Source organism: Oncorhynchus mykiss, chromosome 17, assembly GCF_013265735.2.
Source record: "Oncorhynchus mykiss isolate Arlee chromosome 17, USDA_OmykA_1.1, whole genome shotgun sequence".
Taxonomy (NCBI): Eukaryota; Metazoa; Chordata; class Actinopteri; order Salmoniformes; family Salmonidae; genus Oncorhynchus; species Oncorhynchus mykiss.
The window spans coordinates 37,962,209-37,976,334 of NC_048581.1; the positions used below are offsets into that span (position 1 = coordinate 37,962,209).

At 39.0% G+C, this 14,126-nt stretch overlaps 1 protein-coding gene across 13 annotated transcripts in view; it reads right to left on the reverse strand.

Moving 5' to 3' along the window:
* Nucleotides 1-14,126, reverse strand: part of ptprt (protein tyrosine phosphatase receptor type T) — a 413,011-nt gene that overhangs the window by 80,090 nt on the left and 318,795 nt on the right. For 6 of the 13 annotated variants that reach the window (XM_036949848.1, XM_036949853.1, XM_021568407.2 and 3 more), the window contains exons 14-16: nucleotides 13,819-13,875; nucleotides 9,284-9,419; nucleotides 2,888-2,920 (exon numbers count right to left, since the gene is read on the reverse strand). In XM_036949848.1, the coding sequence (XP_036805743.1) occupies nucleotides 2,888-2,920; nucleotides 9,284-9,419; nucleotides 13,819-13,875 (226 nt within the window). The remainder of the gene's footprint in view (nucleotides 1-2,887; nucleotides 2,921-9,283; nucleotides 9,420-13,818; nucleotides 13,876-14,126) is intronic. The other 7 variants (XM_021568414.2, XM_021568413.2, XM_021568415.2 and 4 more) reach the window with 3 other exon arrangements.

The following is a 14,126-nucleotide window of genomic DNA, read 5'->3' on the forward strand; positions in this document are numbered from 1 at the left end:
CGAATTGAGTGTATGTAAACCTCTGACCTACTGGGTGAAAGAAATGTGATGAAGGAAATAAAAGCTGAAATAAATCATTCTCTCTACTATTTTTCTGACATTTCACATTCTTAAAATAAAGTGGTGAACCCAACTGACCTAGGACAGGGCATTTTTACTAGGATTAAATGTCAGGAATTGTGAAAAACTGAGTTTAAATGTATTTGGCTAAGGTGTATGTAAACTTCTGACTTCAACTGTATGTTAATGCAGCGTGTGAACAGTTTATTTATTTTTTAAATATGGAAAAAGACAATGCGACCTCATCCCAGGCTGTGTCTCAAATGGCAGCCCATTCCCTATGTAGTCCAGGGCCCATAGAGCTTTGTTCAAAAGTAATGCACTATATAGGGAATAGGGTGCCATTTTTGATGCTACCCCATAACAAGGGCTGGTTAATGGCCCCAGAGTAATAGGCATCTGTGGATAAACACAAGGTCATGGAGTACCCACTCACTGGAACAAGTGGAAGAACTGCATAAATGCTTTAGCATCTAGGAGCAACCAACCTCTGTCTTTTAATGTAAACTTTGCAAAGGTTTGGTTCAAGTGTCTATGTATGTAATGCTATGAACATGATCCTTTGTCTTTGTGTGTGTTTATTTGTGTGTTTGTGGGAATTTTTACTAGGATTGAATGTCAGGAATTGTGAAAAACTGAGTTTAAATGTATTTGGCTAAGGTGTATGTAAACTTCAGACTTCAACTGTACATTCCACCAAAGGTGCTTCTACAAAGTATTGACTCAGGGGTGTGAATACTTATGTAAATGAGATATTTCTGTATTTGCAAAAAAAAGTCTAAAAACACTTTAAAGGTTATACTATGTAAACATGACACAGAAATACCATTGCTGTATAAACACATCGGACGCACATACACACTCGCGCACACGCTACGCATCCATATGAATTGTAAACATTTAATTATACCACGTACGCATGCAAACATGCAGTGACTGAATGGACACTTAACTCACTCCGCCCATGTTGGGTGACCACATGTCCCGGATTGTGCCAGACAGTCCTGCATTTTGGCCTTGAGACAATTGAGACATGGATTGTGTATGTGTGCCATTCAGAGGGTAAATGGGCAAGACAAAATATTTAAGTGCCTTTGAACAGGGTATGGTAGTAGTTGCCAGTCGCACAGGTTTGCGTCAACAACTGCAACGCTGCTGGGTTATTCACGCTCAACAGTTTCCCGTGTGTATCAAGAACGGTCCACCACCTAACGTGGGGTGCACCTCAATATTACCAAGGTGTTCTTGATGTCCAGTACACTCAGTGTATATCATAAAGATATGGTACTAGTGATGTTAAACCCTTCTCCAATCGTTGTTGAGATCTGATATTCTGCGCAGCGCAAGACTAGATGTAGGCCAATGTCATATGGTCAAACACATTTGTCAAATCCTTTTGGTCTAATGATGCATTTACATCATGTCGGAAATTCGGGACCGCAGAGTTAAAATGAACGGAAATTTGCGTAGCGCTTCCTATTGGTTGATTCTGGTACCTCCCAAATGGGAAACTTGGCTAAATTGCCCTGCGAATGTCTTGCAAAAATCATCCCTTTGTCCGGCATTTTAAATGTGATCACTCTGAGCCCATGACTGAATGGCCTTGCAGAGCATTCATCTGTAATGTTAACTGCCTACGTTTGCACCAAGGCACCAATAAATTACTAATTGTATTTGGTTACACCGTCTTAATGTTCTGAAAGGTATATTGTCTGGACTAAAGTGGTATTGAATGTGAGGATTTGAAATTGGAAAAAAGGAGTATTGGTAGGGCGATGGGATCTGCTAAGGACGCGAGGCTGAATTTCATAGTTTTGGAGAGTCGGTGAGGATATTTAAAATACATTTTGTTTACGGAGAAATATTACAAGGGGTGGAGTGCTGCCGGAGCTCGGAGGAGCAGCAGTCTAACTTTTTTCAATTTGAGAATACACTGATCTAGTAAAACAATGGTAAAATTCTAAATGCATTTTATTTAACTACCACTAAAATTCCATCAAAAACAATAAAATGACAAACTAAATAAATATGTATAGCAGCCTAGACGAAGGTAAATGGTGGTTTCTTCCCTGTCTTCTCTCTGGTGGTGGCGAGAATGATGAAGAACTATAGGCGACAGCAGAGGCCTGTCAGAAGCTTGACCACCTTGATGAATCAGAACGTTGAAAAAACATTGAATAAATATGTGTGTATACGAGAGGCATAGTTTAGAGTAATGAATACAACCCACTCACCAAAAAAAGTGCTATTGTGGTAAACACTTAATGAATCCGAATTAGTGCACCACTCCAAATAGGTTGTGACATTATTAGTGAAAATTACTAGTTTGACATAGAAAGTGGAGCAGAGTTAAACCTTCCTCTTGGTGGGTAAGTGCAGGTAAAGAGTAACAACAGTAGCTGCAAGGCCAGTTCATTGTTGCGCCAGGGGGGTTATGCAACCCAAAACAACAAAATATGAATGAAAATCCTTACTGAAAGGTGTACTTATAATGCAAGACATAAAATTCACTATAGATCATTACAGATAATGTATCAAATATTCAACTGACAATGCATAGGAGGCTAGGTAAAAAATATCAATAATAAGTCAACGAATAAGACTGACATTGAGAGTGGCATTTTGTACAATCACAGTGATGCAGAACAAAAGCTAGAAATCCAAAATGGTGCAATCGACAGTGACGGTCTGAGTATCAAAAAGTAATGGCCTCGTGAATTTTCGTGCATGTGTTGGACATGAATGACGTATCTGATCACAGATGAGTCCCAACAAAAATGGTGAGGCACAATCTCAAGATGCGTAGCTAAAAATAAACATACAATACCCCACACTCAGAGTTCTCCATGTGTGTATCTCTCTAGCGGGCGCAGGCCAAAAGAGGAAGAAGATAAGAGAAGGGTGTGAGACTAGTATTAGAAAAAGAGTGGACAACAGTGGTGGATTTGATCATGTCAATAACTGGTACAGATGATTTATTAAGACGTTTTGTTATACCAACATATAACGTATGTCTAGAGATGAAGTATAGATATTACACCTAAAGGCTAAATAGTCTATTTCAACTGGAAATGCATGCAGAGGAGTTCAGATGATTAGAATGATTGCGTTGACCCTAAAGCTTTCATTGGGATGAATCAGCTGAATAATGAATATTACACCTGCCCTCATATGTTGATACAGTTGAAGTCGGAGGTTTACATACACTTAGGTTGGAGTCATTAAAACTAGTTTTTCAACCACTCCACAAATTTCTTGTTAACAAACTACAGTTTTGGAAAGTTGGTTAGGACATCTACTTTGTGAATGACAAGTAATTTTTCCAACAATTATTCACAGACAGATAATTTCACTAATAATGCACTATATCACAATTCCAGTGGGTCAGAAGTTTACATACACAACATTGACTGCGTCTTTAAACAGCTTGGAAAATTCATGTCATGGCTTCAGAATCTTCTGATTGGCTAATTGACATTTCAGTGAAGTTTGTACCTGTGGACCTATTTCAAGGCCTACCTTCAAACTCTTGACATCATGGGAAAATCAAAAGAAATCAGCCAAAACTGTAGACCTTCACAGGCCTGGTTCACCCTTGGGAGCAATTTCCAAACACCTGAAGGTACCACATTCATCTGTACAAACAATAGTACACAAGTATAAACAGCATGGGACCATGCAGCTGTCATACCGCTCAGGAAGGAGACGCGTTCTGTCTCCTAGAGATTAACGTACTTTGGTGCAAAAGGTGCAAATCAATCCCAGAACAACAGCAAAGGACCTTGTGAAGATGCTGGAAGAAAGAGGTACAAAAGTATCTCTATCCACAGTAAAAGGAGTCCTATATCGACATAACCTGAAAGGCCGCTCAGCAAGGAGGAAGCCACTGCTCCAAAACCGCCATAAAAATGCCAGACTACGGTTTCCAACTACACATGTGGACTAAGATCGCACTTTTTGGAGTAATGGTGTGATGAAACAAAAATAGAACTGTTTGGCCATAATGACCATTGTTATGCTTGGAAGAAAAATGAGGATGCTTGCAAGCTGAAGAACACCATCCCAACCGTGAAGCACGGGGGTGGCAGCATCATGTTGTGGGGGTGCTTTGCTGCAGGAGGGACTGGTGCACTTCACAAAATAGATGGCATCATGAGGAAATAAAATGATGTGGATATATTGAAGCAACATCTCAAGACATCAGTCAGGAAGTTAAAGCTTGGTCGCAAATGGGTCTTCCAAATGGACAACGACCCCAAGCATACTTCCAAAGTTGTGGCAAAATGGCTTAAGGACAACAAAGTCAAGGTATTGGAGTGGCCATCACAAAGCCCGGACCTCAATCCTATAGAGCATTTGTGGGCAGAACTGAAAAAGCGTGTGCGAGCAAGGAGGCCTACCAACCTGACTCAGTTACACCAGCTCTGTCAGGAGGAATGGGCCAAAATTCTTATTGTGGGAAGCTTGTAGAAGGCTACCTGAAACATTTGACCCAAGTTAAACATTTTAAAGGCAATGCTACCAAATACTAATTGAGTGTATGTAAACATCTGACCCTCTGGGAATGTGATGAAAGAAACAAAAGCTGAAATAAATCATTCTCTACTATTATTCTGACATTTCACATTCTTAAAATATAGTGGTGATCCTAACTGACCTAAAACAGGGAATTTGTACGAGGATTAAATGCCAGGAATTGTGAAAAACTGATTTTAAATGTATTCGGGCTAAGGTGTATGTAAACTTCCGACTTGAACTGTATATGGGTATGTGCATGATAATAAGATGGTTAGAATTTGGCAGGGACTCTTACTCGCCCAGCCATTGGGATCAGAGGTGGCCATTCACAAATTAGCGGGTGACATAAGCAAACAAATATTCTAACTACATGCATAATTAACATGGGGGGCTTGGCTTGAAATATTAATTGGTTAAGTTAAATGTCAAATGAAGTGGCTGTACAAATAGTGCTCTCCCTCCACTTCAGCCATCTCAGTCTAAACTGCCAAAGTCAACACTGATTTCAAGTGGAGGAGAACCAGCTCTTCCACGCGCGCACAAACACACCGACTGGGACAACATGTGCACCTGTCCAAATGGAGAGAAGGATTGGGCCTAGCTGGTGTTGGTCTGACACTCAACCACTGATTGCACATGAAGGTTGTCTGTGCATATACCATCACAAAACTGCAATGTGCGGATGTATTCTGTGATTTGTTACTACAATAAACCTCTACTTTATAATACATTTAGTCTGATGTTTTTAAAGAAAAAAAAACACATTAAGCCCCAAGAGAAAAATCTTTGAATTTCTACAATTCTCTACAATACTGTTGAGAAGCTATGTGGAGTAGTTTTGAGCGGTTAGCGAAATTCCAAAGCCACAAATGGTGAACATTCCATTGTCTCTGTCAAGTCCACATCAATAGAAAAAAGGGGTTACGATGAAATAACATAATATTGAAGTTGTGTGTATTTCTTAGTTTTTATTTGATGACTTATTATTATTTTTCATTCCTTAAAGTCCTCATCTCCTCTCTGCTCAGGCAGTAGCAGTCAGCCAGCCCATCTTTTGTTATCTGTGTGCGCCCCATACTGTACTGTCTTTAGTCATCCTGTTTAGCTAGCTTGCCTAACTACGCTGCCGTTCTGTCTGACTAAATAATTTAACTAGTTCTTCAAAGTAGAAAAGGCATACTCCCCTGTAGGTCTAAGCCCTTAGATCGCAATATCTACTAAGCTAACATATGGAATTGTTTTAAGGTGGTCATCAAATGTATAATTGAACCATTTGATTTTGAGGTATAAAAAAAGGGCATTTACTACAAATTCATAAATGGCAAAACCAAAAGTATGATAATAAGGAACAAGGTTCTGATGTTTGGTCACTTTTTGCAATTTTTACAGCCTGGTACTGGGTCACTTTCAGATGACTCCACTGAAGCTTGTGTGGTTGTAGAGCAGAACAACCGACATGTTTGTGTTTGTGAGTGATATTGGTGACAGTTTGTAGGTCCAACGGTGCAGTCTGGACAGTTGGTTTTGTGAGAAGACCTCTTCGAAATGAGAATGTCCACGACAGAGTTCAAGACAACTGCCGTAAAGCTTGTGGATATTGTAGAGTCAAACAACTGACACTGTCGTGTTCGTGAGAGTCTAACCTTTCAATATCAGTGACATACAGTATTATAGTTCATAGCTCACACAGTTCGGGTTGGACAGACAATTGTGACGATTTTCTTGTCCAGATCCTCCGCTTTCACAAGCCCCATGTCAAACAGCTCTAGAGGGGTTTAATGAAGGGTCTCTGTTCCTCTCTTCATTGTGTTGTGTGCATTCCTCTCCCATACGATCTGTGTGTATCTAACCTAACATAGCAGGCGTAAAAGTGTATACGTCCAGAGATCTGTATATAATGACGAGAAGCTGATGTCTCCGCTCTAACAAAGGGAGTCGTTATCCTAAAGCCGGGAAGGAAGGCGACAAGCTTAGGGCCAAAATAAGCCAATAGAAACACATAGGTTTTTTTTGGGACAGATTTTGGCAACAGTGAAACCTCTAGTTTCCCCTATTTGTCTTTGTCGGAGCCAGGGGAAAAAGCTGCAATGGATTATGGTCATTGTAGTTAATTACCACGTTTCTGTGCTGAACTATGTTAAATATTTGCTTAATGAAAATGTATCTCCCATCATGGAGATGGCCGATCATCCGACATATTTCTTGGCTTGATTTCTCTCGTGAATGATTTGTTTTCTCTCTAGAGAAACGGTGATTTGGGCTCACAAAAAAAACTAAATGGAATTCAAGTAATTGAATTAGTAATTGGTCAATTAGTTGTTTAATAACCAGGAAAGAAATGTCATGTTAGTTAATCCTTAAGAGTCCATTGACGCACCCGTGTAACATCATACAACAATAATCTGCCAGTTTAAGCTTGAGATATAAGTATTTTTGCATGGGCTGTGTCTCAAACCCCCATATCCGCCTATATCTGCCTTCCACATCTACAGTGGGAGGTGACCGAGCTACAGCGGTGTTTGCCAGACCATGAAACATCCCGAAAATCTGTATTGTCACAAAAACGTATGTAGTGTCCGAACGACCACTCTATGGAATGACCACTGTATGGAAAGGGGAGACTCTGTTTTGCTCTACGACCTCCAGAAGTGTCAGGGGACTCGTCTGAAGGTAACCCATACAAACGAATGGAAGTATAAAGGTAGTTTTGTGCCAACAAAAATAAGGGGTTAAATATGTGTCCAAAAAATTATATATATTTCCTTAGCTTTCTTAAATCACCTAGATATAGGACAGACACTTTAAAACCTTATTCCTTATGATAGATTTTTTTTATGTCTTTTTTGCCATTTATGAATGTGTTATTCAATGCGTTTTTATGGGCTATAGTAGAAAAGGTCAACATTTTTATACCTAAAGAGGTCCTAAAATTCAAAATCAAATAGCTAAATGATCCATGGTATGACCATCTTAAAACAATTCCATATGCTAGCTTAGTAACCCCCCCGCTCAACACTACTGTGGATTTCTACAACTCCCATCTTGTCATAGAAACAATCGTTTTCTTAGTCTGATCACAATTTAAATAGACTCCCCCACGACCTTAATAATCCTCTTCTCAGTGCAGGTACAAAATGCTACCGTTTTTGGAACTTTTACCATTCATTTAAGGATTTTTATCTTGGACTTGCACATTTGACAGTGCTGTAAGAGCCCTAAAGGTTCAAGCTACCGTGCAGGAAAACAGTCACCATTAAGTCTTTGCCTGTCCATTCAATTCATTCGTATGTTAGTACAAAAAGCTCTAAAACACGCAACACTGCTTTGAACGATTAAATGGACAGCGTATACTCGCTTCCAGCATGTTTTCACCACACAAAAAAAAACATAGTGGCTGAAAGCCATGTAAAACGCTGCAATTGTTAACTATCTATGATGCAAGAATGAAATATAGATGATCCAGCAAAGCCAGGCATCTTAGGATATTGTAGCCTAAGCACTTCTACCTCTCCTCGATCTACACTGAGTATACCAAATATTAGGAACACATTCCTAATATTGAGTTGAAAACTTTCCACAGAGATGCTGGCCCATGTTGACTTCCATGCTTCCCACAGTTGTGTCAAGCTATCATAGTTGGTATATATACTAGTTAACCCATGTCCTCATAACACCCACGGTTTCATCTACATATTGATTTGCAATTCATATATGCCCTGCTTAGGAGGCCATCTTTGTTGTTGACATATCCACTTATTTCTGCAGAGGTTGTCTGATTTGAAATAATTGTAAAGCCTCATTGCTCATGGGTGCAACTGTATGTTGAGTCTAGGATTTCTTATTGATTTGTGTACGTACAGATCTCTGTGACTTATTCGCCATAGGATTGTAAAATAAAACCATGACAACCAGAGCAGCTTTTTTTCTGGAATATGTCATTAATAGGATTTTAAGTGAACAACATTGTAACAAGAGAAGGTTAACTATATTATATATATTTTTAAACAGTTTACGTAAAACATCTGAGTGTGTTGTAATTGTGCTCCCTCAACTTAATGGTAACACTTTATAATAACTTTCATGAAGAAGCCATTCAAAATGCAATGTTTATAAATGATTAAAGAAATTATCAAATAGTACTTATCAATAGTTTATTCATTCATGAAAGTTATTATAAATTGCTGCCCTGTTTATTTCCAAGAATATTTGTGATGGTGACATACAAGTAATTTTGTCTCAGTAGCATAGCCTACTCCTACAATGACAAATGGTTGGTCATTAAGACACTTCAAAGTTGAGGTAACTATGTGTGGAGTGGTAAGGTGAACCAATTTTTTTTTTTAATTATAAATATAAATAAAAAACTGTGGGTCCTAGCATAGAAAAATGGCATGGGGATGTGATTAGGGTGATTTAGGAAAACAAGAGACAGGACGGAAACATAGATGTGATGGAAGTCAGCCAGGGTGCATGTGAACAAGACACAGAAAGCTGTGTATGTCTGTAAAGCCCCCCTAAAAACATACCTCCTTATGAGTTAGTCCCAATGGTATTTTCTGCTCAACTGAGCAGTGATCTAGTAATATTGTGCATGGGACATTTGGGTCATACTATGGTGTTATGACTGTAGTAATATAGTCCGACATATTTACGCTTACACTTGCTGCATCGGGGACACACTACGGGTTTCTCTACTGCTCTTTACCTGCGTTTGAAGGTGAGAACCACTCCCAGTAGAATGATGATGAACATGAGAATGCCCGCGATGACACCGGCCATCTTGACAGTGCTGTCCACCTGCTTTTCGGGCTCCACAGCGTCTGAGTCCTGGGTGGACGCGCCTATAAACAGGCACAGACACATCACAGAGAGGAGGAGGGAGTTTACCCTGGAGCAACCATCCTCCACACACACACACACACACACACACACACACACACACACACACACACACACACACACACACACACACACACACTATCACAAAGTCATGCAAAGAAATGTCATGATCATTATTAGTGATGAAAGGGAGACATTATTTGAGTGAAAAGGTAAAGGTGATTAGATATAGTGTTGTTGTTAAGGGTATTGGCAGACATGTTGGCTATATCCTGCCTGCTAAACTCCAAATGATAACAAGACAAAGTTCAATAAAGATTCAGTAAACTTGTGTAAAGGTGCTTCTCACACAGGACAGATGAATGGTGAAAATCAACATGCAAATAACCGACTGGACTGGAAATACACAAGTTAGAGTAAGGTCAGTTTCTCTTGCATCAAAGGACTTGTGGTTGAGTTACGTATGAGTTGTTCATTTCAACAGGCTTTCCATCTAACACAGCAGTTGCACCACAATGACACACTGAAGACATGCAGTGCACTAATGTTGAACAAACATTGATTTAGGAAGGACATGCAGGAAAATGTTAGCATGGGTTGTGACTGAAGTAGCTTGGACATACAGTGAACCACAGAGAGGGAGAGAATGTATAGGTTGAGTGAGTTAATAGTACTGCTAGCGACTCCAGCGCCTTACACAGCTTACAAAAGTACTCTTACCTTATCAACTACAACTGAAAATCCTTGCTTTGAACAATACAAAATACTGGGAATTGCACCCTAGTGTTGCTGTCTGTTTGGAAACATTAGAGTAAAACAATGTGCTGCTTCTATGTTCAACCTCTTATAGATGCTATATTTTCACTTGAGGTATTATTCTCAGGAGGTGCATTGAGGTGTTATAGAAACACATTAATTTATATTTTATTACCAACCAAACACCATCAATGAATGTTTGTAGACCTAATTAGTATATGTAGCTTATTCATGTTGACTATGTTGAAGATCAATACAAGTATGGCTCTTATTGGTGAAGGGTGCTCAGAAAAAAAGCCTTAAATAGAAAATATATATATATTTGTTAAACATAGCAACAAAGCCATTTACAATTTGATGAATGCAAACTTCCAATGACATAACGAAAAGTGACTGTTTCAAATCCAATGAAAGAAGTCTTGTCGGATCTCCTGAGCTATTCCACTGTACTGCAGAACAGCGTTGGATAGATGTACACATGCCAAAATGAATGAGCAAACTTGATAAACAATTAAGGCATGTTCAAACAAACTGGGTGTCTTATTTCTAGCCTCTCTTTTACAAATGCCTTTGTTCAAAATATCCTTTGAACCAACAGATTAAGAATATAACCTTGGCATGTTTTCGACTTCAATTTACGGAACCCTTAACACCATGTTGACACAGTTTTCAATCTTACTTTGAATTTAAATTACATAGACCTCACCTAAAAATGTGGAATGGGTAAACTGCCCCATTCAGTTTACTGTATAGAATAAAGACCCTATTTGTGTGTAGCCGTAGAGCTTGGGGAAAGGGGGATATCTAGTCAGTTGTACAACAATACATTCAACTTAAATGTGTCTTCCGTATTTAACCCAACCCAATCACTATCTACACTGAAGTTATATTGATACCCATCTTGTCATTTATGGGGATATCTGTCGTTTTAAGGAATGTCGCAAATCTGTGTTTTTAATTCCTGCTTCAACAGTGAAGATCAAAACTTCAGGTGCAGAGTTCCCGCAAGACTTGAGTCATTTGACACCTAATCAGAACCCTTGATCCATCATCATAAAAATCATAATCTTCCCCTGATTAAATTCTCACTGTGCTTTCCTGCACACCCACAAACGTGGTTGTTCGCTTAAAAAAATATGTAAAGCCTTTTACTTTGGGCTGGGGTAAAAGTTAACTATAAAAAAGGAATTATGACTAAAACCCATGATATTAAAACTTAATCTCATTCATATATGGATGGATTGATTCCACAGACAGGGATGAGTGACACTGGTGGCAGCAGTGGGATTTGGCAGGAAACAGCGCTGCATGGGAGCTATTGTCTGGCAGACGGGGCAGCCCTGTGAGATTAGAGCAGCAAAGCTAAGTGTCTCTAATGGGATTACAATCTGAGCACTGCAGCGCTGGGTCAGATGGGCTCAGATTAATGTGATTTATCGGCACTGTAAACAATGTACAATGCTAATGGTACCAAGACTAGGCCTCAGAACAAAATGTCAACACTAATGTTTGTTTAGGTCAGCAGTGCACGCAGTACTTAAAGGCTTTAAAATACATTATTTGGGTTCTTTTTTTGTTTGGATAAAAAGGAAATACCATACATTTATCTGCTTTATTTGCAATATATACCATAACATATGGTCAATGTTCTATCCTGAACTGAGTGCTTGTCCTCAACAAAGAGAGTGTCACTATTATGAAACAGGCTTCTTTGAACATAAAAGGTTTGGGTGGTCCAGAAACATGACATCTACATCATTCTTTCACTAAGCAAAGCTCATTGGTACAGCACTATAGACCTGGTCATATAGTGGAAAATAGACCAGAATCATATTGTCGCAAATACTCTAACTATACTCTAACTGTCAGACCAAAATCATACCCAATACACCAAGATCACCGAGGTTGCTAGGTTTTGTACTGCTAAGGTCACTTCCGTATGATATTTTGGCTCACAAATATCATCCAATTGTAGCTAAAACTCAACATAAAGGGTAATTGTGCTAAAAAGGCAAATACAAAATAAATGCCCTTCAACAATCAATTTAACTGATTCTGTACTATTGCATTACTCATAAAATGGTCTATTAATTTGCCATGATGTCTTTATAGTCATCGTGTTCACCTAACCCTGCTATTCTTCTCCCCAGACACCAGAAAGTGATTTCCAGCAACTGTTTTCCGATTTGAGTCAGGGCCATTGAACGGTTTGTTGCTGCACATCGAGGTAGATGGAAATTCATCAAAGTGTTATAAGGGCAACATTTGCATAAGACAACACCAAAGTCTACCAGGTCGGGCTGTCTACATACACAATACATTGCCAGATTTCCCTCCAAGATCTCCATATACCCAGGCAAAGTTACGATGCTAAGGAAAGCAACACCAAACACAGTGCCACAGAGCAACACAAATATAAAATGGGCACCACCTCTAACTGAGACAACAGCATTTCCTCTGATTCAAGAGCAAGCGAGCTGTACTCTGTGTTAAGGGTTGGTGTTTTTTTTTTTGGGGGGGGGGGGGGTATTGTACCTTTTGAAGTGCACACAGCAAGCAACTTATCATAATTGCATGACACTAGCAGCAAACACTCTATATACAATCTGTATGGTAAGTTTGTAAATCTGTATGGTAAGTTTGTAAATCTGTATGGTACATCTAAATGGTAATCGACATTCACAGACAGTGTATGGATGCACAAGGTTAGAACTTGATTCCTTGTGGACTATAGCATAGATGTGTATAACATGGAGTGTATGAACATTACAACAGTACATTGATCTCTATCTAGCCAGACAGGAGAGTAGCCACCTCTCTAACTGGTATGACGTTCCATTCAGGGGTTAGCGTGACAGACAGTGAGTGTGGAGCATAGGCAGGGTGCAGGACAGTTGTATAGGGGATGTTTGGGTGAGTAAATGCAGACTCAACTTGGAAAGGAAGGGAGTGGGTTGACATCGTGTGTCTCGTTTTTGTATATTTTGCTCAGAGACATATTACAGCTCATCTTGACTCATCCCTATTGTAAAGCAAGGACTATACTGGCTTACGTTCTTTGCAGTAATTCAGACCTAAAGAAGTTACATTTGAAGATAAAGTTCACATTTTGCACTCTGTGGCATAATAACAATAACTTAGTTGACGGTCTTGCTTTGCAGTTGACAATTGTTGAATAGGGCGCGTGGATGATAAACGAGTATCATAATGTTCTTGCCACTTAAGAAAAGACAAATAACAATCAATCATAGAGAGATCATGGTGGATGAAAATATCAAAATGTTTGTCAGATCTGTGTTTAAGCCACTTTCTACCAAATGTATTGGGATTACAGATGCACATTCAATACAGTTTAAAAAGCTTAAGTCCATGAGCAAAACTACAAGACAACTATCAAACAAATCTCAGGGATTGTCAAAATAGTAACAAACAATGAAAATAATAAGAGGGACGATAACCATACATATTTGGGGCACCAAGGTACAGTAGTCTCAATGGAATCAATGACAGCCAGCTACACTTTTGTGGACCAGACATGCAAACAAATGCATTAAGATGAGGAAAGAGAGAAAATAAAAAAATACAAACAAAGTAATGTATATAAAAGAACAGAATAAAGAAATCTGGCTATGGAGCAATAATCACCTTCACTGGGGATGACAAGTATGTACGGCGTGGTATTTTGTCCCCTACCTATTACCACTAAGAACAAGGTTTAAAGTTCCCGGTTAGCATGCATGAAAGAAGAAAGAAACAAAGAAAAATTGTCTAAAAAAAAGACGCCTTCATTGTTTCAATTGAACATTAATCACAGTAAGTAGGTAAAAATTCAAGTGATATTTCTATAACATTTTGAAGAAAACTATGGGCAGTATGATTATATAGATGGCTGAATATATGAATTTCAACAAGAGTCGGATAGTTTCCATTAACGGAAAATGGAAAAGTAGTAG